This window comes from Chanos chanos, chromosome 3, assembly GCF_902362185.1.
Source record: "Chanos chanos chromosome 3, fChaCha1.1, whole genome shotgun sequence".
Taxonomy (NCBI): Eukaryota; Metazoa; Chordata; class Actinopteri; order Gonorynchiformes; family Chanidae; genus Chanos; species Chanos chanos.
This window is the reverse complement of record NC_044497.1, coordinates 51,973,266-52,000,811: the sequence shown is the minus strand read 5'-3', so window position 1 is coordinate 52,000,811 and position 27,546 is coordinate 51,973,266. Positions and strand designations below refer to the sequence as shown.

Here is a 27,546-nt window from a genome sequence, read left to right as displayed (position 1 = left end):
TCTAAGTCTTTTTTTTAAAAAGTGCCTTTAAAGTTCTTAATTTTCAACAACAAAACAACAACAACAAAAGTTAATTGTAAACTCTGTTAAGAAGGCTGGATTTCAGGGTCTTATCTGTAAAATTGTATCGTATTTGTATATTATCGTATTATATTACTTTTGTCGCATCCTTTTACGAGAAATCATTTTTATACACGCCATTTGAAAATCATGCATGCTTGTTTGTGTAAGAGGCAGAAAAAAAGTACTCTGATTTTGTATGTAACCTATAATATTCTCCACCCCCGTTCGTTAAAATTAATGTTTCCAAAAATAGGTGGATTCCTCTAATCTGGCAACCGTACATATGATCCAATAAAAATGAGCCGGGAGACCCAATTTCAATTTCTTCCGGGTAGCGGTTTGACTTCGCTGCTGAGTGTCCAACATTTAAAGGTCAGTGGCCGGTTTTCATTGATAAAATGGTGACGTTATGCAATATTCATAATCACCCAGTTATACAGTTTAATATGAATGCAAATGATACACTAATATAATTTCATTCGTTAGCTTGTTTCAGTTTAGATTTAGGATGTATTACTTGTTAGCCTGCAAGCTAGTCTGCAGCTTCCAGCAACTGTTATGAAAAGGAAAGTGTCGGTTATGGTCGTTTGTGCCCGCCTTTCAAATCACGAGAACAGATGGCTCGCACGTAGCCATATCAGGAAAACCTCTGCCGAACTCTTAGACATTTAGGTTTACAAGAATGTATAATTTCTGAATGAACAACTGTTAGGTTTAGGCCAGTTTGTTTTCGACGACTGACTATGGTTTAGCATGTAGAACTGCTGACCATCTCTTAAAAAAACATTCATTCATTCAACTCCTTTGTCCCCTGAATTAATCGGATGATTATAATGGCAAGCTAGCTAACATTTCTTATTCGTCAAATAAACAATAAACACGCATAGTGTTTACATCCACTGATATTAAGAATATTGCACATAGTGTCTGCTGACGTGGTATCTGATTTTTCTTAAGATGACGGATTTGTGCTGCATTGAGTTTATGATGTGATTTTATGGATGATTTTGACCTCTGATTCCCTGTCCAGCCCAGCTGTACTAGCTGTCCGTTCTGGCACTTGAGCACTCGTACTTAATTGGAATGTGACGGATGTGCACTGTCACTTTCCTTTACTGATCTTGGCTCATGCACGATTGCATGGTTTCGTTTTTTTTAAATTGATTGGATTTCAAGGATGCCCGTACGTTTGTGTATCCTATAATAAAGCTATAAAAAACTTTTCCCAAGTGACCTTGTTTATGGAAACATTGAACATAAACAAATCCATAGTGGGCGAGAACCCCCACAGACTAACCCATACTGGAGCTGTCCAGCTGGATGGTTCTCTCACAAACCGGCTCTTATCACGTTCAGATGAGATTGTCATGAGCGCCGCAACAGAACAAATAATGGTTCAATACCCCTCTTTGAGCGTTAACGCGTTCAGTGTCCTTGACTATCCTTTCAACTTTGGAGACTTTTTATAGGTTTAGTGTTTGTTTTGTATATGTTGTTAATAAAACATGGATGAACAATGTGTTCTTTTCTGTACTGAATTCTGGAACAAGGCCCAAATGTAAAAAAAAAAAAAACAGTATAGGGACCTGTTGCATAAAATTAGGAATGTGATCTATTTATGACTGTGCGTCCAAGGGCATTGGGGCACATCTCTCATTTTGCAGTCCTTTGCTCTGTGTGTGCGTGTGCGTGTGCGTGTGTGTGTGTGTGTGTGTGTGTGTGTGTGTATATGTGTCTCTCTCTCTGTGTCTGTTTATATTTCTATGTCACCTCGAGGAAGATCAGCTGAGCAGGTTCATTCGCCTACGTCTAACCGGAGCGGAGCATGCTGGGATAAGTCAGCAAATCTCATGACGCTGTCTGTGTGTGTGTGTGTGTGTTTATGTGTGCGTCTCCCCTGTGTGCAGGAGGAGGGTTGTTCCGACAGCACAACTCCTCCTTGTGTCTGTGATGGCGAGCCTTCTACGTGTGGTTGCTAGCAGCTGCTCCAGCCCTCTCTTCAGCGGGGCGGTCTGCGTTAAGCTTCAGAGCGTTCGGACAGTGAAGACACCAGGCCTGCGATTCTTTAGAACCCACCAGGCTCTCACCCGCTGTGCTAGCCCAGGTAACACACCAATGCTTTTCACCTGTTATGCCACCCAAATACTGCACAACACATTCCACGACAAACTTAATGGGATTTACAGCCATTATTTATTAAAACTGGTTAGCTTTTCTTTTTTTTTTTTTTCTTTTTTTTTTCCCCCAATGGAAAGTTTGCTATGGAAAATGAGTGTATAACAACAGTGGTGGTGATGTAACAATCATCCTGGTTTCCACTTGTTGCTGTTTGCTATACAAAGGCCCAGATTCAGCCCTACAGTGACTGAGTGACATTTTTTTTAGTGCTGTGTGTAAGTGATCCAGCATTCCTAGGGACAGAGTGGCTCAAACTTTTTGTCCACTGTTTAGGGATGAACCTTGCTTGTTGTCAGCAGCCTAGGTTCTATACGTTGCCCTGGAGGGCACAGAACGTGGCCTTTTCAAGGATAAAACGTTTTTTTTTTTCCCTGACCACCCAGATTTTTTTTTTTTCCCCTTTTTCTTCTTGTGCTCCATGTATACGTTAAGTCCCAAGGTCAAACCTCTTCATACCCACCTTTCCCTTCCCCCCCTGCTGTAGTTGATCTTCTACCATTGCCTGCCTTGAAGGGCTTTTGGATGTAAATGAATGAGGTGCCTTTCGCAGGGTACAGACTGCCTGGACTCACTGAGCGTGCGTTGGAAACTGGCCATTAATGGATGACATTCTTTGAGCTGGGTAGGAATGGGAATGACAGCTGTGGGCAGCTATTTCTGGCAGCGTATCAGCTGAGACCAGAGCCAGAACTGTGGCACAGAGCACGGTGTGTTTTGGGGGGGGGGGGGGGGGGTGTTGTCTCTGTAAAGTGGGACAGATGCGATGGATATGGGCCTTTCTATTCCAATAGCTTCAAAGACTTTTCATTCTTAATAGTTTCATGACCATTTGAAGAAAAGCTTCATGTTTTGCAGATGCCAAAATATGTTAGTTTTGTCCACGCTGATTGACAGGTTATGTCACTGCAAGTTCTCTTTATTGCAAAACAATCCTTTCTTTTGGCAAATGTGGCCGAAAAAAAGGGCTGAATTGCATTTTCCATGGTTCATTTACTGTGGCTCAAGCTTGCATTGATGATCTAAGAGAGGTCTTTAAGAAGTTTCAAACACAAACCTATCTGCTTTCAGGCGTGTTCCTGCTCTGTCAGACTTTTGGTAGAAAGGGCAAAAAGCTCTTGGGTTGAGGTTTTTTTTTTTTTTTTTTTCTAGTCTGGGTGTGAACCGCCCTGCTGTAGCTGCTCTCAGCCAGACTAAGGCTGTGATTCACACTCATATGCTGTTATCTATAGATCATGAACTGGCAATGGAATTTTCCACAGAGGATCTGCTACTCTAATAATCTAGAGAGGACTTGGATCACGTCCCATACAGAATCTATACTTAAACACTATATGCTTTCGTGAATGCATCCTATAGCTGCTTGAAGCAGAAATGTGACTGAATGAACTTGTATAATTAGGGTCTGAATAGAGTTGCGTGTCATGTCACACACCCTTGATGCGACCTTTGCTTTAACAAGGGGAAAAAAAAATGCAATTAAGCCTTATCTTGGAAAAATACGTCCGACAGTTACCACTTGCTATTGGTGGTGTAGATGAGTTGTCCCAGGTATAACAGAAGTCTCAGAAGAGTGTTGTGCTTCTGTTTAATGGCTTTGAGATAGGCACTGCCGGTAAAACCCATTGATTTGTCTCAGGCATTCATGACCTCATTTTAACTTTTATAATTCAGTTGTGAACATCCTTTTAGCAACTCTGCTACTTCCTTAAGTGTTTTTTTTTTTTTTTTTTTTGAGGTTCAGAGAAGTTTTGATTTGCATAGTTTTGTTGTATGGTTCTTGCATGGGTTTTAATTTGCATATGCAGAAGCGGTTTGGGTTGAGGGTGTGATGGTCATGCATTGATAAGGGCTTCCCTAAGGTTTATTTGTTTTTGTTTGTTTTCAGGTATCCCTTATAAACAACTTACTGTCGGTGTTCCGAAGGAGATCTTCCAGAATGAGCGTCGAGTTGCGCTATCTCCTGCTGGAGTGGAGGCCCTCATTAAACAGGGTTTCAGCGTGGTGGTGGAGTCCGGAGCCGGGGAGCACGCCAAGTTCCCCGATGAGCTGTACACCCGGGCTGGAGCCACCATCAAGGACGTGAAGGATGTCCTTGCGTCTGACCTTCTTGTCAAGGTAGACACTTTCATACTGCTGTCATTAAAAAAGAGAAGAGCTGGCAGCTCAACATGTATAACCCCATTTCTAACACAGCTATATCTTTTTTTCATTATTGTTATTACATATATATAGATTATTATGGGGTTTTTTTTTTGTTGCACCACAGGTGCGTGCTCCCATGTTAAATCCAGCGCTGGGAGTCCACGAGGCCGAGCTGATGAAGGACGGCGCTACCCTGGTCAGCTTCATCTACCCAGCCCAGAACCCTGAGCTCCTGGACCTGTTGTCCCAGAGGAAAGCCACGGTCCTGGCCATGGACCAGGTTCCCCGTGTCACCATCGCCCAGGGCTACGACGCCCTCAGCTCCATGGCCAACATCGCAGGGTGAGGACGAGGGATGCCCGTCACTTCCGAAATATCACGTCACGTCGCTGAAATGACGCCTCAGGAGAAAGTTGCCGTGAAGTGGGAGAAAAGCAAAGGGAACATGTTCGCCACTTAACCAATTAGAGCCTCGTCCGGACGGGCCCTAATTTACAGGCTGACGAGTTTTGATGCGTCTCGGCCGGCAGCTTTATTTGACGCGTGTCACCGGATATTTAGAGTGTGGACGGACGTTGTGTTGCTGGCCAGCTCAGGGTAACATGAATACATCCTCATCGTTAGATATGAAGATTGATGTGCTCGTGTTTGTTTTGGCAGATACAAGGCAGTGGTACTGGCAGCAAACAACTTTGGACGCTTTTTCACCGGTCAGATCACCGCTGCTGGGAAGGTCCCGCCCGCCAAGGTATGAGCTGGCTTGTTCTGTGCCGTGCTTTCGATCTCCAGTGTGATCCATATCCGCTGTCCCGTCCTCACGTAGATTTCTTTTTTTTTTTTTTTTCCTCTGGGGCTGTGCTCTTGTGTTGATTGACAGGTGTTGATTATCGGAGGCGGAGTAGCAGGCTTGGCTGCGGCGGGCACTGCCAGGGCAATGGGAGCCATCGTTCGAGGTTTTGACACCAGGTGAGAGAGGACAGAATGACATCTTATCCCTTTATTTATTTATTTATTTATTTTTGTTGCTCATCCCTGCACTGTGATTGACAAGCATTACCAGGCTTTGGGTAACCATCTTCTCTTCACACATTACAAACCACCCACGTTAAGGATGTCGCCTGACCCCGGCATAGAGGTTTAGAGATTCATTTACTTTTTGAAGTGAATGAATGGGACTTTCATCATGGGCATGTTTAGTGTTTGGGAGAATGTTTTAGCGTGATGTATTCCATACGAATACAAGTCTCTTTTGATAAAGATAAAGATCTAACCCATCATCACCTGTACATTCACTTGTGATTTCCTTTCTAGTTTTATAGGAAACAGGATCTCACGCACTGCTATAGCAATTGCATGACGATCATGAATGAACAGTCTAAAATGAAAGGACATGGCATACGTACAAAATTAAAACAAAAAAAATACTCCTCAGTTTTGACATCGAAGGCCTCTCTTAAACACCAAGTGTAAATCTAGAGGAAATCTTTTCCTCAGGGTTAACAGGCTGTAGATGACTTTGTTTATTGAGTTAGCATATCTGCCTTATGCTGGGAATGATCACCTCAGTAGATTACTTCTAAAGCTAATTATGTCCAGTCTTATGTTGTGCTCTTAAAAGCATGACTTTAATGAGCTTTAAAAAAGAATTCACCCTGGTTAACACATGGCCTATTTTACAACTGTCTCCTTTTAATAAAATATTCAATGTGACCCACCCCCCCGACATTAACAGTTTGAAATCCAGCCAGTATATGAATATACTACTTTCTCAGGCTTAACAAGTGAAAGTAGTTTAACGTCTTGTCTTAAAGGCCAATAGCAAAAGACATTGCTTTGCCCTGCCTCCTCTCTGATAACAAATCAGAACGTTTTCAATCAAAATACACTCCAAATAGAGGACTTTACGTTGAATAGTAAAAAGGTCTTTTTTTTTTTTTTGTAAGCCTTTCAATATTTGAAAAAAACCCAAAAACATTTAATTGGGAGTTTGATGTCTAAACATCCGCCACCATTTCACAGCACAGTAAATCTGTGTTGTTTTGAAAACCGTTTGGGTTTTTAAGGCAAACGAGTGTTTTTGATGAAAGATATAAAGCGATCAGTTACCCAAGTGATTAATTGTCTGTGCCTCAGATGGTTTTCCAAATGCAAAGCCAAATGTTGTGCAGAGCCCAGATGTGAGTGAGGGAGAAGTTCCCTTTGAAAAATGTGTGTTGATCCGCACTAACACTTCTCCGACATCTCCAGTAGGTGGCACTATTGCAGCACCTATGAGCGAGTAGAATCACATTATGGCGATGTAGGAAAAACAAACCCCTTCCTAAACAGGATGCAATTATCACAGCATTGACTAAAGCATGGATCTGTAAAAAACAAACAAACAAACAAAAAAAAAAACATGCAGTCTTGCTGAAAACTTGTAATGCTTCATTTTTTCTGGAAGCTGAGTGCACTAAGGTACCCCGGGTGTCTCACTGGTGTCTCCTCTGCTTTCACCCAGAGCGGCTGCGCTCGAGCAGTTTAAGTCGCTGGGTGCAGAGCCTCTGGAGGTAGATGTGAAGGAGTCTGGGGAAGGCCAAGGTGGCTATGCTAAGGAGATGTCCAAGGAATTCATCGAGGCTGAGATGAAGCTGTTTGCCAAGCAGTGTTTGGATGTTGACATCCTCATCAGTACCGCACTCATTCCCGGTATGCGTCACCATATTCCACCTTAAACTCCTCTCTCTTACGGCACTCCCGCATCCTTCACCAAATCACACGTGCTTATCTCAGCATGATAATTTTCCATCTTGATTTCTAAGTGTTTGCACTCATCTGCCTTTTTTTTTTTTTTTTTTTTAAATATTGTCTCCTCCTGAGGTCAGTGCCATTATATTAAATGTGTGTGTCATGCAGACCACAGGTCTAATTTACCTGAAACAATATGATCATGCCCTGCTTCGTGAGTCATCCTTATCTACGATTGGTTCTCCTGAACTGGACTATACAATTAGAAAATTTTCTGTTGCTCACAAGCAGGAAATGCATATGATTATCTTTCTCTGGTTTTCTCAATCTGATTTTGTGGAGGTCTGTTACATCAAATGACCAGGATATCTAAAAGGGTGTTTTTCTGTGGTTACGGTCTTAATTTTCCATAGTGGATTTTTTTTTTTTTACTTTGTTGTGTCAGGGAGACAGAGGCTTACATAGGCTGGGTTTATACCTGGGTCACGTAAGACGAGTCACACTAACCACTGTGCACAGTGCTGAGGTTCAATGTAGCTCAGGCCTGTTGACGCCGGTTCTTTTCATACCAATACCGGATGGCCTCTTGCGTCATTCCATCTGTTTGTTTATTTGTTTGAGTCGTCATGTGCGGAGACCTCGGAGCAACGTACATGATGGTCAAACATGGGTCGCAAGAGTTGTGTTGGACTCTCTGAACTTTGCTACACTTTTGGTTAGAATGACCTGAAATGACCCTGTTTGTGGGTGTGTGTGTGTGTGTGTGTGTGTGTGTGTGTGTGTGTGTGCGCGTGTGTGTAAAGGTCGTACGGCGCCTATCCTCATTACGAAGGAAATGATTGAGAGCATGAAGGACGGATCTGTGGTGGTGGACTTGGCAGCGGAGGCAGGTGGGAACATTGAGACCACCGTTCCAGGGGAACTCTCTGTCCACAAAGTGAGCGTTTGCCCTTCTTCTCAAAACCCCCTCATTTCTTCCAATTTCTTAAGCCAAATTTCCTCTTGACAGTTCTTAAAAGCTTTAAGGATCACTCCATAGATCACTCTGTGACAGAACTTGTGAGCGACTAATCGTTTACGTGACCCGTTTGCTCTCTCCTTCGCCGTAGGGTGTGATCCACATTGGCTACACAGATCTTCCCAGTCGCCTCCCCACTCAGTCCAGCACCCTGTACTCCAACAACATCATCAAGCTTCTTCGTGCCATTAGTCCAGACAAGGAAAAGTTCCACTTTGAGGTCAAAGACGAGTTTGATTATGGTACCTTGGACCACGTTGTTCGGGGTTCTGTTGTCATGCAGGTAGAGTTGCTTTCTGTTCCCTCTCCCCCCCTCCTCTTCTGTGTTACTTTTAATTTGAGTGTTTGTGTGGAAAATGTGCTGTGTTTTGGCAGGTGTGCTCTGACATGGTACCAATAATCGTTCACGGTTTACCTATGTAGGGCATATCTGGTCTAAATGTGTGTTGATTTATAAAATATGTACATTCCTGAGCAACTTTTTCCAGTGTTTTTTTGCGATTCAATATCGGCCTGTCTCTAAAAGCAACTTCGTGGAGGTTAGGGGTGTTTTCTATTTTAACTTTGGCATCTTGTACCTCGGCTACAGGACGGAAAAGTGCTTTTCCCAGCGCCACAGCCCAATAACGTCCCGGTTGCCGCACCACCTAAAGCCAAGACTGTCCAGGAGTTGGAGAAAGAGAAGGCAGCGACCGTTTCACCCTTCAAGGCAACCATGACTACTGCTGGGGTTTACACCGCAGGTAAAGGGCAATTGTGCTTTGTCTGTGTCTCTGTTCAGCCTAAAATATGCGAATTTTTTTTTTTTTTTCCTTCCCCCTGATGCAGGCAGAGAGAGGGACTCTGAATGTGTTTGAGGGAGACGGATCTATTCGGGTGGTCTCTGGTTTTAATAAGGCAATTGTTGATTTTATTTGCCCCGTTTTTTGTTTTTTTTTATCACATTTCAAATGAATTTGATTTTTCTTTCAATTTGCTCTCTTTTGAATATCTACATTGCTTGCTAATCAGAGTCATGTTTTGTTTCTCCTTGTTTTCTTTCTTTCTTTTTTTTTTTTTTTTTTTGAGCTTTTCTTTCGATGCGATTAGACTTGAAAGCCTCTCCAAACATAAAATGCACGCAAATGAATTCTATTGGTTGCAGGCGTCTGAGCAGGGCTTATGAGATGAGAAGCACCGTTGGCTTTAGATCAAAGACCACACTTCCTCACACAGACAAGCCGCAAATACGGCTCACATGTAAATAAACACTCTCAAATAAACAAACGGGCAAATTCACCTTCCTGTGCTTTTATGGTTTGGTTATCTCTCCTGAGTGAAGGTTCAGAGCATCTTGATTCTTGACCACCACGACGGGCCGTGATAAAGGGACCAACTGCCTTTGAAATCAGAATTGGTCACCTAATTGGAACACAACCTGCTTACTTACCCCCCCCCCCCCCCCCACCGACTCCCAGTTCACGAATGCCAGGAAACTGGGAATAATAAAACGAGGGTGGTGGTTGCACATGAGGGTGGGGGTGAGGGTGAAGTTTAACTCCGCCCCCTGCTGTTTGTGTCTGTATTGCTTGTTGGGGGGTATAGCATTTTTTTTTTTCCCCCACACATCAGCTCGTCATGTGTGAGCTGGCAGTGCTGAGGAAACCAAATCACACGTTTCGCTTCCGCCCTCGGGTCTCACCTTGGGCCCTGCTAAGTGTGTGGGAGACTAAGAGGATCTCTTTAATTCATTCCAGACACAGAGCACGTTCTCAACTCGGAATTTCTCTGCCGTGATGCCTCTCATTGACTTACAGTTTCTGATGAAGGAGACTTAAAAAATTTGGTCATTTAATTTGTTGCATGGGACTTACTTACGATATGGCCATCCACATTTCCTGTCACATTCCTGCACTCCTTACTGATATTGAAACTCTCAGTTTTTATATTTACCTCTGTAACGTTGTCTTGGTTTGCTCTCTTTCAGGACTGGGCTCACTTCTTGGCCTTGGCCTCTCTGCCCCCAACGCTGCTTTCACCCAGATGGTGACGACCTTCGGCTTGGCGGGAATTGTGGGATATCACACAGTGTGGGGCGTCACTCCTGCTCTTCACTCTCCCCTCATGTCTGTCACCAATGCCATCTCTGGTGAGTCTCCAGTTCTCCTCTCTGTTCTGTTTTCAGCTCACATCAATTCAGGCTCACTCTGCTTTGTCATTTGTCATTTGGTTTGTGAATTGGAATTTAATGTGAACCAAGTGTGATTTTTGTTTTCCCCACCCTCTCTTTCGCTCTTTATAAGAAGGCCTACAGAAGCAGTGTTGGCAGCCAGGCTGGGGGGGTGGTGGCGGCAGCGGCGGCATTTGTTTATACCAAAATCGTTGTGCGGCCCATTTGATTTAAACAAGTTCAGCGTGGAGGTGACGGCTAGCATTAGCGTGACGTTAGAATTTGATTCGTTGCTCTCTTATTGTCAGATTGGTTGCTTCGCTCAGAAATAGCGAGCTCCTCTTTTTCGAATGAACGTATTGTCAGGAGCCAGGCTCTTTTAACGGGAATGACTATTTAATGGAGACTGTTTAATGGAGGAAAATGTCACTTATTATTTTCTTTAGGTAATTTTATCTTGTGTTTTTCAGCGACTAGGGAAAAGGATACCTCATATGTCATTTTTCCCCAGTCTTTGTGTGATGATTTGTCCAGTCAAATTGGCCACCCTTCGAGTACCGCGTTTAAGCCCTCGTTAGACGAACCGTTAGAACATAGTCTTGTTGACTCTGATTCTGAGGAGAATGTCTTTTGCAGCCAGGCAGAGTCATAGAAGCTTCACTCTTTTTAAGCTCTTGTTCCTTTCCGAGGCCAGACCGAGGAACTCAAAAACGCTTTCATTGTCTTTAATAAGTCCTTGGAGGTCTTCCTTGAAGCCCCTTAATGCCCGCAGAGCTGTGAACTGCAGAATGAGACTTTTGGGGGCATCCACGAGAGCAATTAGCGCTCTCGACCTACTGCACAGTTCCTGTCAGTTTATTAGAGCTCAGGAGCCAGTCTCCCATAATTTTTCCCCCCTTTCTTTTTGAGGTGTTTTCCTTCGCATATTTGACACTTCCTAAAGTATGTCTCTTTTTCGCAGCCCTGGAAATATTGTAAGCCTAGGAATTCCCTTATTATTTAGCCAAAGGTAATAAACCTGGAATCGAAGTGAGTGAGACATTAGGACACTAATGTGGAATTTCTTCTTCTCGTGGAGTGAACGCTGTCTCAAACTCCAAAAAAGAGCATAGAGTTACGTTTTTGGTTTTGCCTTTACTCTTGTGAAAAACAGGGTCCCTTTCAAACTCTTTTTATCTACCTGAGACTGCAGGAATCAGCCTGAATCAAGCTACCCTTGAAATGACCTTTCGGTGCCATGTGATTTAAGGAAAACTGAGCGGAGTCTGGGGTCATTAGATATTTCTGTATGGTTTACATGGCCGTGAATCAGCAAAGACGTCATTACTTAATGAGCCATCTCCTCATTGCACTGTGGGCCATCATTGGTAAACGACTGATCACAATAGAGAACCAACACTTGGTTTAGACACTGTGGACTCACCAAAAGAAACTTCATACCACAGGATAGGCAAAGTCGAGACAAAAAAAGAAAACCCAAAACCTGTGTTTGAAGTTCTGGTGGCCTCATATTTTTCCAGTTTCGTGTAAGGTTTTACCTTACTGTGTGTGTGTGTGTGTGTGTGTGTGTGTGTGTGTGTTTCTGGATGTGTGGAAGCCCTAGTCTGTGTAGGTTTACAAATTGTCTGCCGTGTTTCCTGTAGCGTGGAGGTAGCGTGCGCAGTTTGAATTCGTGTGCTGGTCTGTGATCAATCGTTACTCAGGAATCACAAAGTGAGAGGAAATGCTCGACAACAGTTACACAGATCATTGACTCAAAAAAAAAAAAAAAAGGACAAAAAAAGAAAAAGAAAAAAAAAAAGCGTCCCGTCCAAACCAGCATTTGGTCAGTCTGTTGTTGACACTGCAGTGACATTTGAAAACGTTTAACAAGCTGATGGTTATCGGAATGCCCCAGGGACTCCGGCCTTTTCTGCTTTTTTTTTTTTTCTCTTTTCTTTCTTTTCCTTTTTTTTTTAAACTGCCTTCTCCTGTTTTTCAAAGATTTGTAATGAGCTCTGATCAAGGAGTCTTTTTTTTTTTTTTTTTGAAGTGATTAATTATGTTTCTCATTTGTTTCCCATTTGTACATTAATGAGGTTTATGTGACGGGGCAAACTGTCCTCTTAATAATTTAGGTACAAAAATATTTACCCTGGCTTCAGTGAGAATACATGTGTTTGGATCTAATGACTGCCTTCTTGTACATGACTGCACGAACCTCCTTCATTAACATGTTTAGGCTCCCTTGTTTGTATTTAATGTCTTACGCCCTTGTCCATGTTTTGACCATGTGTTTTGTGTGTGTGTGTGTGTGTGTGTGTGTGTGTGTGTGTGTGTGTGTGGCTTTCAGGTTTGACTGCCGTGGGGGGGTTATCCCTCATGGGTGGCGGATACACTCCTACCAGCACTGCTGAGACCCTGGCTGTGCTGGCTGCTTTCATCTCCTCTGTCAACATCGCCGGTAAGTGTGTGGCACACAGGTTTGAGGAGCAGATCCCTGGTTTTTTTTTTTTTTTTTTTTTTTTACTTTTTCTCCTCCTTTAGGCAAAGAATAGAATAATACACATTGTATAAGTAAAGAAACGTGTTTTGGAACATCCCCAACCCGAGTCTGGAGGTAAGGGAGACGAGGCCTCGTGCCATGGTTTTTGCTCTGGCCCCTGGCTACCCCTGTGTCGTCTGTTCGTGAGAAGAAGTGCACTTTCCACCCCCTCCAGGTGGGACTAGTTTAGACAGTAAAAGAAGAACCTCACACCTGAAATAGGAAATGTCAAAACCTCCAGTTGTTCTTCAAAGAAGTCCAACCATGCAATAAATCACGCTTAGCCTTGCGCTGCACCGAAAAAAAAAAAAAAAAAAAAGTTTCGAAAAGTCATTAAAGGTGGAAGGGGTTTGGGGGGGAAAAAAAAATTGTTTGGAATGGGCGGGTGTCCAAAATGCCATGTTGAATCTGAGGGACTCTTAATCCTGATGAAGTCTCCGTCTGTGTAAACGGTCTGCACAAACGGCCAGGACACTAGTTCTGCTCAAAGGCTGCGTTCATGATTTAAAGCCATGTTACTGGGCGTTTTCCAGCCGTTCTTTTCTTTTTCTTTTCATTTTTTTTCATCATAAGCTTTAATAACAACTTATTACTCCCTCTGATCTTTTTTTTTTATGTTTGTGTTCCAGCACACATAAAGTGTCTCCGTTTATATATTTATTTTTCCCAAAAAGGCAGGTGTTTAATTTCAGTTTGAAGACATTCTTCTTTTCCATTCTTCTCACTGCAGTGTTTCATCCTGGCCTAACCAACAACCCATAAACCTTAAGGAATAGAAATAAAGATATTCTGCTCTGTATTTTCCTAGTCTCTCTCTCTCTCTCTGTCTCTCTAACACAAGTCATACAAGTGCATATAAGGAAAATATAACAATTGCCTTGTCTAGTTTACTTTCAATAAAAACGGTGGAATTTATGAAGTACCGGCTCCTATAATGATGGGAATGAGGGAACTGTGGTGGGGGTGTGTGTCTGTCTGTGTGTGTGTGTGTGTGTGTGTGTGTGTGTTTTTTTTTTTTTTTGTCCTCCCCCCACCACTCTGGCATTGGTCACAAAAGCTTTTGTATACCCGTGATTTTATTTTTGGCGCACAAAACGTTCTTTTCAGTTATTTTTCAAAGGTTATTCTTGAATTCAAGAGTATTTACTCTGCAACTCTTTTGAGATGAATGTATGTTTGGTTCCTTTCTCCAGTGTTGAATCACGGTTGTAGTTTTCGTCAGTTTATATAGAGCTAAGAGACTTTGTGGTATAGAGCGTGCTCATTCGTTTTACTTTGTAAATGTTTTGCTAATGAGCAGCATCAAAAGAATGACATTGCTCAGCATTAGTCGCAGTGCAAGGGTCTGTTTAGAGAATCTGACACTGGGGCAAATGGTCTCATTTTAATGTGAGGAAAGGTGTGTATATTCTTTAGCGAATGATGGAGAGTGAACATTTGCCTGGTCTGGCACTAAATGCCTGTTTTTTTTTTTCTCTCCCCTCTTCTTTCCCTTTCTGTTTGTGCCCGTTCAGGTGGTTTCCTGGTAACTCAGAAGATGTTGGACATGTTCAAACGACCCACTGACCCTCCCGAGTACAACTACCTGTATCTTCTTCCCGCTGGTGCATTTGTTGGAGGCTATGGTGCAGCTCTGCAGAGCGGCTATAACATTGAACAGGTAAAGCACTGACACGCGATGTGATGTCTAGTTCTCTGCTTGTCATCATGTGTGACTATTCCTCCTGTGTAAGCACATATATTGAAGTAAGAACAGAGTAACAGTGGTGAGTTAGCATGAAGTGTGATGGCTTTAAATGAAAGCTTTTAAATGAACGTTTAATGTTTCTTTTGTGGAGATGATGTACCTGGGCTCTGGCCTGTGCTGCGTCGGAGCTCTTGGCGGTCTGTCGGCGCAGTCCACAGCGCGTCTGGGGAACGCCTTGGGCATGATCGGGGTTGCTGGGGGTGTCGCTGCCACCTTGGGGGCCTTGAAACCCTCCCCTGAGCTCTTGGCACAAATGAGTGCAGCCATGGCAGTGGGTGGCACCGCTGGTAAGTGTGTGTGTGTGTGTTTCAGTTTTTAAAGTACTGTAACTTCTGGTCATTTGTTTGTGTGTACAAGAGGGATCAAGCAAATGACTCATTGCTCTGCTGACAACACTAGGTAATGGTCATCAGGTTTGTGAGTCACACAACATGGGATTACTCTTTGTAGCCAGTCATGTCTAATCTAAATTGCTAATTATTCCTGGAAACCTGCTGGAACGTAGTTTAAACCATCCAGACCAACGTCTGCCCAGACCAAAGACTGCTCAATTCCAGATGCTCACTTAAAACCCTGAGGTCTCAGAAGCCCTAAACAAGCGCCCCACACACAACACCCCCCCCCCGCTCATTTTGCTTTAAACTAGATTCAACAACACACCGGTGCCTCTTACGTGACCCATTTCCCAGCAGGCCTGAGTTCTCCTCCTCTCTTTTTCTTCTTTTACCTTTCAGGTCTGACCATTGCTAAGAGGATCCAGATAACAGACCTGCCACAGCTGGTCGCAGCCTTCCACAGCCTGGTTGGCTTGGCCGCCGTACTCACCTGCGTAGCTGAGTACATGATTGAATACCCTCACTTTGCCACCGACCCTGCCGCCAACCTCACCAAGATTGTGGCCTACCTGGGAACCTACATCGGCGGCGTCACCTTCAGTGGCTCTCTGGTCGCCTACGGGAAACTGCAGGGTGAGGAATCGAGGAGGTCGTGTTTTCTTTCCCTCAAAGTGACTTGCTCAACTCCGTTACATCTCGATTACGTGGGCTCTAAGGGGAAGTGTGATGGTTTGTTGAAGGCAAGGGTGATGGTTCATTGAAGTCAAGCTGAACTCAAACACACACACACCTGAGCTTAAAAATCCTGAACTTGTACCAGGAAAAGCCACAACTATTTGCAAGTGTAAGGCATCCTTTTTTTTTTTTTTTTTTTTTCACACATATTTGAAAGCAAAGCTCATGACTCAGATGGAACAGTATGAGTCCATGTTTCTGCTGCTCCTCTGTTTGTTCACCCTCTGGCCCAACAGTACCACACATGCCCTATGTTTAAAGCTTGGCCAGGCGGAACCTCTCAGAATTTGGCACTAATTAGTCCCTCCGCCCCCCCAGTCATTTTCCACTTGTTCCCGAAAGCTGGAACACATTATCTTCAGGAGCTTTCCCACTGCACCGTTGCAATGGAACCTGGAAGCCTGGTCAGATAGAAGATTAGAGCTCCTATTTTTAATGCTTGGATTTTTTGTTTTTTTTTTTTAGCTCAGTAATTTAGTATAATGGTTGTTATTCAGAAATACAGATAAACCAGAGTCTTCGTGGTTCTCTCTCCCCCCCCCCCCCCCCCCCCCCCCCCAATCCCCCAAGTCTTTCTAGTCTGAGCTACAGGGAATTACTGATGAGGTGGTCACTGAATCCGCTCCTCCTGGAGCTTCAAATTTGCCTGTGCAACAATTGCACCGTCCGTTTCTTTCTCTTCTATTACGCCCTTTAAGTGTGATTGGAAAATATTCCAGTGTACTTAATTATAGGATCCCTGAACGTACGTCTTTTGGTATAACGTAACCAGGATTATCGAGACACACGGTTACTGTTTACAAAAGCGCTGTACCCAGTGTGCATTGACCGAAACTTGCCTCCTTTTGCTTTTGCTTGTGGCCAAATATCAAAAAAAGGGTCAGTTTATATTGAGCTCTGGCATTGCTTTTAGTTTTGGTCCTTTTCAAATCCTCCAGGTATCCTGAACTCCTCTCCCTTGCTCCTCCCCGGCCGCCACGCTTTGAACGCTGGACTCCTGGCTGCCAGTGTGGGTGGGATGGTCCCATACATGCTGGATCCCAGCTACACAATGGGTCTGACCTGCCTGGGCTCTGTTTCCACCCTGTCTGCCGTCATGGTAATCCATTCTGTCTCCTGCTGACGTCACACTAGCACAAAATGGGGGAAGTGGGCCAAAGAAACACATCACCATTTTAATACCCCAGTGCGTCCTTTCTTTATGAACTAATCCCAGTCATGAAAAATACTGTATATCTGAAATACATGCACAAGCTTATGAAGAATCCACTTAGGGTGTGGAGTGATGAGAATATGAATATGTACATATGTGTTCATCTGGCTTAGTATGGAGGCATATGCAATTTTCAAGTTACATAATATTAACGCCCGTAATTGAGGGATCGCGTTGCGTTGCACAGTCTAGCATGGCCCGCATATGGTTTCAAATTTTACAATTCACCGGCTGCCCTCGGCATTACCAATCCTGTAATTCGACATGAGTTGGCCCAACAGATCTGAGGGTCTGTGGTTCAGGAGTTGGCCTGGCTTGTCAGTATTTAGTCTGGATATAGTTTTGTTCCCTAGGATTGACTGACTTGACTGGCTGTTCGGTGACTATAATGGGAATTCCTAGTTCTTTCGGTGGTGAGAGTTTTAAAATGGAAAACAACTATCTTGAAACCCCTTAGCTTAGTGCATATAAATATCTTGAAATGTGTTTATACTAGCGTTAGCAATAGCGCAGTTTAATGTCAGTTAGAACAAACATATTTTTTTTTTTTTAGTGAGCAATTGAGATGGAGGTCTTTGTATGCATTGAACTTATCCGACATTAGGGGTTGAGCGCATCCTATGGAGCCAGAGAGTTTCTGGAATGTTCCAGAACAAAGTTCTACCCATAAAATTGCACTCTTCTCTTGGCTGTAGAATGGCTTCTTTATTGAATGTCTAATCTGCAGGATTGAACCATAATATGATGATGGATATAAGGTAAAAAACCATGATAATGAAATTTTATGGTCAGGCTTAAGAGAAGTTCTATTTCTTCAGTATGTTCTGTACATTTAAGCTCTTCTAGGTATTTCCTCGTCTGTCAGTAATCAAGAAACAGGGACATTCTTCCCCCACCCGGCTTTTTTTTTTTTTTTCTTTTTTCCTCCCCCTCTCTTTTTCAGGCATTCACGTAAAGGTAAACGATCACCTGTTGTTTGGAGTTTGGGTCTTTAAATGGTGATTTGATATTGTTTAAGGTTCAGTTTTTCTTCGTTTGTTGAGAGTATTTCCTTACATAACGTGAAGTAGACGGCTTTGTTCGAGCAAACCCCGAGGTCAGTATATTGTAGAGTAATCTGGGGATGATATCATAGGTAAGCTTGAAATGAATACTTTCTGTGTTTTCACAAACACCTCATGCTTAAAGTGAGGCCCTGCGCAACCAAATCTGTGTGAAATACGCTGCCTTCCCATGCCATAGATCATCTGACTTATTCACCATCTCATCCAGATTTGTGTAGCTATATCTTGGGTGGGATGAGAATGTTAAATTATATTTTATCTTTATATACTTTTATATATAAATATATTTAAAAAAAAAAAAAACAAACAAACTCTGAAACTTGCCTTTTATCTGACATGCACCCTTTTTGTTTTTGGTCTGTGAATTTGGCTTAATTCACCGGTGACTTGCTTTTCCTGGCCCCTCTGTAGGGCGTGACCCTGACTGCAGCCATCGGTGGTGCCGACATGCCCGTGGTCATAACAGTACTGAACAGCTACTCCGGATGGGCCCTGTGTGCTGAGGGCTTCCTGCTCAACAACAACCTGCTGACCATTGTTGGAGCTCTGATTGGTTCCTCCGGAGCCATCCTCTCCTATATTATGTGTGTGGTAAGTGGAAGAGAGCAAGAAAAAGAGGCCTCTGCTTTAGTTACACATGGTCATTCTTTAAAAAAAAACAGTGTTGTGGAACACAACAAATAAATTTGACTCCGTTTCCTTTCTTACTACTACTTCTGACTTTAGATGGTTTCATGCAAGATCTTCATTTTAGTGACCTCTGACAAACAAACATAGGTGTTGTTTTCAAAGATACTGTGGCTTGTGAAATGGCCCCTTTTAACAAAATACTACCACCTTTCTTTTTTTTTTTTTTTTTTTTCCTTTTTTCTTTCTTCTTTTACCTCTGAATTTTAGCCTGTACTGTCCAAACATTTCCTTGCTGTAAAATTCCCCATTGAACAGCGTAGAGCGTAACATGCACAGTAGTTTTATTTTACAACATTTTTCTTCCGTTTTCCACTAAGAGGCACTCTTACTGCTTTAAATGCTACCGGTGAACACGGAATCCCCCACTGCTGACTGCTTAGCCGTAGCCATGTACCTGTGCGTTCTGTCTCTCTACCTCCCATGCTTAGGCTATGAACCGCTCCCTGGCTAATGTCATCTTGGGTGGCTACGGCACGTCTTCCACGGGGACGGGGAAACCCATGGAGATCACGGGCACCCACACGGAGGTCAATGTGGAGCAGAGCGTGGAGATGATCAAGGAGGCTCAGAACATCATCATCGTTCCGGGTAATTCCGTAAACCGGGTTCGGCCTTTTTTTTTTTTTTTTTTTTTTTCAGCCCGGCGCACGGGCGGATAGCGGGGAGAGAGAACGATAGGTCATAAGCAAGCTGTCAACATATTTAAACGTTTCATCATGTTACGTATGTATTATTAACCTTGGGTAACCCCTCCATTACGTCATTCTCTATTTTAGAGACTCCACGCACAGAAGGGCCCTCTTTCCCCCCCCCCCCAAAGCGAGGCCCAAGACATGCATACTCTTATTCCAAGGTGGTCTTGAGGCTGGGGTGGTGCTTTTAAAAATAGAATTTATTAAGGCTCTTGACGGGTTGTTGTGGAACATCTGTCTCTATATTCATTCCTAGCCGCTCTAAGTATTGTTTTCAGGAGTGGCGTGGGCTGCTTCTCTTTCTGTGGCCGTTGGACCCTGAACGTTATAGTAAGATGTCGGGGTTTATCTGTTCTGGCGGGGATCTGCTGTCTCTTTTGGTCCAGATACAAGCTTTCACAGGTCAGGGAACAAGCTGCAGGCTCTGCCCTTTCGTTTGTTTATTCCTCAGTACCAGTGAGGCTGTTAAATCGCCTCATTATTTGGTTTAAGTTGTAGATCGTTACAAACGTCTCGGATGACTCACTGTTTTTTTTTTTTTTTTCCACATTGAGTGACTGGGTATTCTAAATGACCCTAGCAGACCCACCAGGGGCATTTGGTAACGGCCTTCGGCGACCCTTTGTGGGTTCCAGACTGCTTTGTTCTCCACGAGACGCTGTTTTACAGCGGAGTTTTATGGTCCGACAACAGGTCGAGGACACGGAGACGTCGGAGGGGACAGGACGGTGGAAAAGACAAGACGATTAGATGTGGGAATATGAAGAGAAAGAAAGGAGAAATGATAATAAACCAGGGCGTCCAGCGTAAACAAGGCAGCGGGGCCAAACACAACAGAGACAGTTCCTTTTATTTAAAACAAATGGCCATCCACCAACAGGCCTGGAGGCTTCCAACCTCTTCCCTGCTGACTCTTGCCTGATCGCCTCAACCGAGGGCTTCACTTGTACAACGCGCATTAAATAGCCAATGGCCAGAGCTGGCCTTATAGTTGAACTGTGGTACAGTCTTAAACGAGTCAGTGATAACAGAACAAACATTTGCATCCAAACGAGCTCTATTTTTTCAGTCAGCTCAGAGTCTTTACTGGTCTGGTCGGTCGCCGTTAGAAGCCGCGGCTCGTTGCTCGAGCTAGCGCCCGGTGTGTTGAACGTTTTCTCCTTGACTGCTCAAACCTTACGGTTTGTACCACAGTCTTTGTTTTCCTTTTCACATGTCATATAATTGGAGCAGTCGTAGTCACTTTGGTTGACTGACGTCTGTGAAAACACTGAAGCCTTTTTTTTGTTTAACGCTGGTCTTTTCTGGATATGATTGTTTTCTTTAGGAGAAAGGCTTGTGTTTAAAAGAAGAAAAAGGAAAAAAAAAAAAAAAAAAAGCGGTACGAAAAAGCAGAAAATCATTAAGGTTAGGAGAGAACTGCAGACATGCTGTGTTTTAAATCTGAGGATTTGGCGGCTGTTGCGACAGGCCTATCAAACGCTTTAAACTGTGACTGAAGGTTTAAATTGTCCATTTACTGCCCTTTTTATTCTGTTTTTCTTGATACGTCCGTTGGGCTTTAAGCTAAGCAGGGCAGAGATGGGAAAATATAGTCGTAGATGGGTTTTGTCGTTTTTATGTTTCAATATTTTTCCATTATATGTTTTGAAGTAGAATCATTCTGTTGACCGTGTCGTGTAGAAGAGTAGGGGAAATTCCGGTATCGCGTACTTTGCCTGTTTGTTGAAAGTAAGTTGCGCTGCAGTATCAGAATCAAAATGAACTTGCGACTTGTACTCTCTCGAGCTTTTGATGTGCGTATGGTTTATGGAGTTTGTTTATTGTGTTATAAAATAAAAGCCTCAATTATTTCATCTCCGCTCTTGAAAAAGGAGAGGAAAAAGACCTGGCTTGTTTGTGGGATTATATAAACCACATTTTCCTGTTTGTGCCAATATGTGTAGATAAGTGAGGTTGGTTTCAGTGCGTTTTAATCAACACAGATGATGAAAAGAAATCCTATGATCATTTACAGTTGTAAAATTTTATGAAGCAGATAGATAAAAGGTGATTGTGTGCTGGTTTGCATATGTTTGCATGTGGCTGCATGTGTCTGTGTTTGATTGGTGTTAATCTTCTACCATGTTTTGTAGGTTACGGTTTGTGTGCCGCTAAAGCTCAGTATCCCATTGCTGAGCTGGTGAAGATGCTGGCAGAGCAAGGCAAAAAAGTCAGGTAAAATCAATCAGAAACATTCATCAGTGCTGTAAAACCAATCAGTAACATGTAAAACCAATAAGCAACATTCATCAGTGCTGTAAAACCAATCAGCAACATTCATCAGTGCAAACTTCGAAATAAAATTCCTTTTTTTTTTCATCATCATAAATACTTTAGTTAAATATAGCTAGTTTTTAATATTAGTATGTTTTATTTCCTCTTTTTTTCCCCCCAAAGTGTTGTCTTATTTGTTTGTGAGTGATGTCTGGGTCCTTTGCGGGAGTCTGAAAGTTGTAATGGCAGATGGATTATTGCTTGAAAAGCTTGTCAGAGTGAAGGTCACACAGGTGAACTTCTAAATAGCTCTCTCTCTCTCTCTCTCTCTCTCTCTCTCACTCTCTCTCTTTTGCTCTCGCCCTCTCTCTCTCTTTCGCTCTCTCTCTCTCTCGCTGTCTTTCTCTCTCCCTTCCATCCCCACCCCCTCTTGGGCAGCCTGCATGTAGGGCTCCTCTATTTCAAAGAGTGGTTTGAATATCGTCATTCACATCGTCCATTGTGCAGGTCTTTTGTTGCCTCTCCAGAGTACATGTAATTCCCTGTGATCTGAGAGCGCTGTGTACCCCAGGCCTCCCAGCCTTGTGAAAGGCCGAGGCACTGAGCGACAGGTGCACGCTACGTAATACTCACTGCAGCCCCAGTGTCGCCTCTCAGGTTGCAGGGTGTGGAAAGGCCCCTTGTCTGACCCCGGGGGTGCTTGAACAGACAAGTAGACCTCGTTTAAAAAGGGAAAAAAAAAGAAGGGAAGGGGGGGGGGGGGGCTTTGAATTTAGTTTGAGGTTTTTTTTCTTTTTCCTGTTTAGTTTTTTAAAGTGGGGAAAAGCTGTTGAGATATGGAGATTTGTCGTTTGCGTTAAAACATTGGAGACAAAGTGGATTAACTTACTGACTTTCTGTTAACCGCTGTGATATTTCCCTTCAGCTCTACTGGCCGCCATGAGTTTCTTTCTTTACTCCATTCTCTGTCCAAGCCTGTCTATCTCGCTCTCTCTCTCTCTTTCTCACACGTGTGCGTGTGCATACGTTGTTGCTTCTTTTTGTGGTGTTGGTTCTTTGTTCTCCTTCTCTCTCTCTCTCTCTCTCGCTCTCCCTCCGCCACTAGATAGTGGTTGTCATCGCTGGTTTCACCACACTCTTGGCATGCAGTTAGGGCTAATTATGGCCTCCTCTATGCCAGAGCTTTCTTAAAGGCCATTTTAGCCGACTGCATCACGGGATGGGACACACACGCACACACTCCCCTTAATCAGTCCCAGGATGTTAGTGTGTGCAGCCACTCTCTTTACACGCTTTTAAGTATGAATCGGCGTCTCCCATGCTCTTGTAAGTGTTTTGGTTCGTGAAGTGATGAGCAGCGGCGGTTTGCTTTTTTTTTTCCAAAACCGGTCTTGAGAGTTTGTCGTCATTTCTCTTAAGTGCTTATTTGGAGATTTGGTCTTGTATCTCAAAAGCCTTGTTGTGTTGGCTGCCAGTTGATCATTCTTTATAACCCTCTCATGGGTCTTTGTGGTTACTGGGGCGGGGGGGGGGGGGGGGGGACTTCAATACATTTTTTTTCTTAAAACAGTTTGTAGGATGGTGAAGTGAGTCACTTAAATCCACTCTTCTCATTTTTTTTTCTGTCTTTCTTTCTCGCTCTCCTCCCTCATCATATCAAATGGCCTGTAAGAATTAACTGAAAGGAGTTTGTCCACTCGTCAGTCCTCATTGAACTATGGTAGTGGAGGCATTATGATTTTGGAGAAGAGAGGTGGACTGGAAGCTTTTGTAATTTTTTTTTTTTTTTTTTTTGGTTCATTCGTTTGATCTGAGCACTGGACAGCTGCTGCCAATTAGAACATTTGCAGTTGATTAGAGGAGGAGATGGGTGGCCAGAGAGTGGACAGATTAGGTACTGTTCCCGCCTCCCTGTACTCTCTCTGGTGGATAATTGGCTGGGGGTGTATACCCCCTTGAGAAGACTGTGGGCAGAGCTGCCACTATAAGTAGAAGTTAAACTCTTTTCTTATTCATGTTCCGCATGTTGGACTCCTACAGTTGTTGTTGTTTTTGTGTGTGTGTGTGTGTGTGTGTGTGTGTGTGTGTGTGTTACAGATAAGGGCAGAGCTCCAGTGAACCTGAAAGGCAACGTGAATTTTCAATTGGTCATAGACAGTCAGCTCCCTTAAAAATTAATTAATTGAGTAACTAAATAGAAACAAAAACCTTAATGTTTTTGAAGGCATTGAATCTGGAGAACGTAAATAATGTCCAAACCCTTTTCTTCTTGGGAAAACCTCCACTAACAGTCTACTCTACTCATTATGTGCCTAGACTGTGTGTACACTTCCAGCTGCAAATTATGTAAGGTTTCCATGCTGACCATGTTGACTGACAAAGCCCAAATGTGAGACTCTTAGAATTTAAATGACCCTCTTTCTGGATGATTACTGAATTATTTTTCTTTTTTCTCTTTGCCTGGCCTGATGGAAATTGCTTGATACACTGAAAGAAGCAGCCATATTAGCATAGGGGACTGTTGCACAGTATTGTGTGCAATTTCAAAATCCATGGATTCTGTTATTATGTAAACCCATAATGGTAGTTCACGAACTGTGCTGGGCTGAAAGTTTGTTGGTTCCAATAGCCGACATTCATGAAAATGTTCACTTTCCGGCGTTAGGCACAGGGAACAGGTTACTTTAATGGAAGCAGTCTCCCTAACATGTCTTTTTCCAGTCACTGTTGTTAACTTGGACAAGCACTGGCAAGTAACTTCCTGAACCCCCCCCCCCCCCTCCCTGCTCCCCCCTCTTTCCCGCTCGCCTTTGGCCTGCTGACTGATCTCTGCCTTTACTAGAAGGCCATAAAGCTGCTCTGGGCCTCAAGGGCCTAGTTGTCTTCCTCAAGCCATTTCCCCCCGAGTTCGAGGCCTTTACTACCTCTTAAAAAAACAAACAAAACAAAACAAAACAAAACAAAAAACAGATCCCTTCAGCTTATTTCCTCTCTCTCTCTCTTAACCCCTTTCAAACAACCCTGAGTCTCATCCCTGAAAGATCTTTTATTTTAAACGCTCCTGAAAGCTCTTCTGCTTGGACCACAGGAGCAAGGTCTCGCTCACCGTCGCCAGGCATCTCTGATGGCTTTTTTAGCACCTGTGTTTTAGGATTGTTTCGGAAAGGAAGGAGATTGATTAGAGACCGTGTGTGCGTGTCCACAGGTTTGGCATCCACCCTGTGGCAGGACGTATGCCTGGGCAACTCAACGTGCTGCTGGCTGAGGCTGGTGTGCCCTATGACGTGGTCCTGGAGATGGATGAGATTAATGAGGATTTCCCTGGTACGTCCTGTTCTGCCTTGTCTCTTCCTCGTCACCATAATCTATCATTACTTTTATTTTTTTTCCCCTTCACAGTAATCTGACTGGACCTGATGGATTTGTTTAATCCCCGTTTGACTGGTCGCTGTCCTTTGTCTTTCAGAGACCGACCTGGTTCTGGTCATCGGAGCCAACGATACGGTGAACTCTGCTGCACAGGAAGACCCTAACTCCATCATAGCTGGCATGCCAGTCCTGGAGGTGTGGAAGTCCAAACAGGTGAGCAATATATAGTGCCTGTTTAATTTTGCTTTGGGAAGAGAGATTTGTAAAGAAGTAAATAGAGTTCAGTATTCACACTAACTGGTGTTCAGTTTCTTGTGTCGGAGCAAAGCGTTTGATGTTTGAACTGCATTATAAAAAGTAATTGGTTATGCTGAAAAGTGGGGGGGGGAAAAAAAGGCTTTAGAAAATACTCCTTTTGTTAGCACTCTTGCTCAGTTTTAAAAATATAATACAACAATAAATAGATTTTAATATCATATATTTTTTTTTTATTTGGGGTTTGTATTCTGCCTGTCTTGGAAGTCACTTTGGATAAAAGCATCTGCTAAAAGAATACATGTACATGTATTTTCTTGATCATGGCGGCAGTTATGCACATGGTGTTGCCAAGTTGGGTGAGGTAAGCTACGAGGTCGCTCTGAGATCGTAATGAGGAGCATCTATGAGTCATCCATTCAGAGATGGAACAAGCCTCTCCCCTAATGGTGACCATGGTAACGGAGCCTCGTTCCAGGTGTAGCTTCAACAGACCCAGATATCACGCTGCTTCCATTACTCCTGACTCGTCTCTCAGGAATGGTGACATTTCCAAGCAAGCAAGTGGAACTTTCCCTAAACGCTGTCTGACTGCATGAATAGAGAGTTTTCAGGTGGCAAGTCCCCCTTGCAAATGAGACAGTTGTGGAAGATGTCTTTGCTTAATAACAATTTGTGCTTGAAAAACAACACTATGGTTAACCTCATCATCTGCATTGAATCATAGATGACAGTACAGCAACAGACCCAGTGGAAAATGATGATTTTAATGCAAGTTGCTCACAACACTGGTGCAGTTGCATAGTCTGTCCAGTGGTGGGATATTATACTGTATTATATTGTATTCTATTGTACCGTATTCTATTCTATTGTGTGGCAAGAAGCTACCAATACCCAGAAGTGAACTTTGAAGGTTCTGACAATCAAAGGCAAAAAGAACGGCACTTTTTTTTTTTTTTTTTGTAACTCGATTGCTTTTTGCTCATAGCGCCGCAGTTCAGTATTCAGAATACGGAGTTTAATAGATGTAGTCGGTCTGTTTTGATTGTTTATTAAACGTTTAATCACCGAACTTTAAATGTTTAGAAATTTTGGGGCAGTTTTTAAAGCTGCTTTAGCAGGAACAAAAACAATTCTGTTGGTTCTCTACATGGTTGATCACCCAAATCTCATGCTGTATCTGCAGATTGTTACCAGATTAGAAGATCCTTCGTCTGTAACCTCAGTTCTAAATGAAACCATCTGACTCATGAATAATTTATAAAACTGAGGGATGTTGTCCAGTCCTGAGGGATCTTTGGGCCCTGCTTGACCAGTCAGAGAACCCTCCTGGCCCCAGTCTGGGCAGGAGATGAGAACACCTCCCACTCATTCTCTCTCGCCCCCCTTCCCTCTCTCCTCAGTCTCTGAACGTCTTCCCCTGATTCACCTGGTTGGCTGTGATTATTTGCAGGTCTTCTCTCAGACAGATGATGAAATTAAATGGGTACTGCCTGTTGATTTAGGGCCCCAAGATGCCAGTCATTTTGCTCCAGATATCTTTCAGCGTATTGGATAACACTGAGGAGGGGGGGGGGGAGGGGGGGGGGGGGAGAGAAAAAAAGGACCGGTGGCTAGGGCTCTCCTCTCTGCTTTCACTTATTCAATTACCAAGGGTTCCTGCTTCCCCAACAGATGCTCACAATCACGCCGATTGCTTTTACCCATTTTCCCAGGAATGAGTCCACCTAAACTTTTTCCTTTTTTTCCTTTTTTGGGGGGGGGGGGTGTTTGAGACACAAATGATGGCTAATTTAGTAAATGGAAGATACTTAAATAACCATTAGATGTTGGAAGTGTGAGCTCCCCTCTCCTCTAATCCCACGATGCCATCCTAAACTCTCTGTGAAGTAAAACCGCTCGTTTTCGCCACTCGACGAGGGATCGGCGGAAGTTTCGGCTGAAATGCTACAAATCCGTACCGCCGTGTCCTCGGTGCAGAAACTAAAGTGACGCTTGGAATGTAGGAGCAATATGCTACGTTTTTAGAAAGTGCCTTCCGTGAATTAACTGCTGTTCTTTTAACTTTGAAGGTGATCGTGATGAAGAGGTCTCTCGGGGTTGGATACGCCGCTGTGGACAACCCCATCTTTTACAAGCCTAACACAGCCATGCTTTTGGGAGATGCGAAGAAGACATGCGACGCTCTAGCATCCAAGGTCCGTGAGGGGTAAAGACCAAGGGAGGAACTCTAACCTCGCCCTGCCTCTGTCAGGTGGTTAAATAAGCAGTGTGCCATGCAAAAAAAAAAAAAAAAAAACCTCCAGAGAGACATGGTATGGGCACAGTGAACAAACCCTTAGACGTAGTATTAATTTACGATCATTTTCCTAAAAACCCTTTTTTTTTT

General features: G+C 43.4%; 1 protein-coding gene across 1 annotated transcript; it reads left to right on the top strand.

Annotated features, from left to right (window-relative positions):
* The first annotated feature begins 400 nt into the window (after positions 1-400).
* On the top strand, positions 401-27,546 carry nnt (nicotinamide nucleotide transhydrogenase). Its single transcript, XM_030768489.1, has 22 exons — positions 401-435; positions 1,971-2,167; positions 4,127-4,356; positions 4,508-4,725; positions 5,044-5,131; positions 5,261-5,349; positions 6,884-7,071; positions 7,914-8,047; positions 8,220-8,411; positions 8,718-8,871; positions 10,095-10,256; positions 12,610-12,720; positions 14,316-14,461; positions 14,640-14,835; positions 15,283-15,516; positions 16,557-16,717; positions 18,307-18,486; positions 19,014-19,173; positions 21,413-21,494; positions 24,739-24,857; positions 25,000-25,115; positions 27,230-27,546. The coding sequence occupies exons 2-22, from the start codon at positions 2,014-2,016 to the stop codon at positions 27,368-27,370; spliced, it is 3,255 nt and encodes a 1,084-aa protein (XP_030624349.1). The 5' UTR covers positions 401-435; positions 1,971-2,013; the 3' UTR covers positions 27,371-27,546.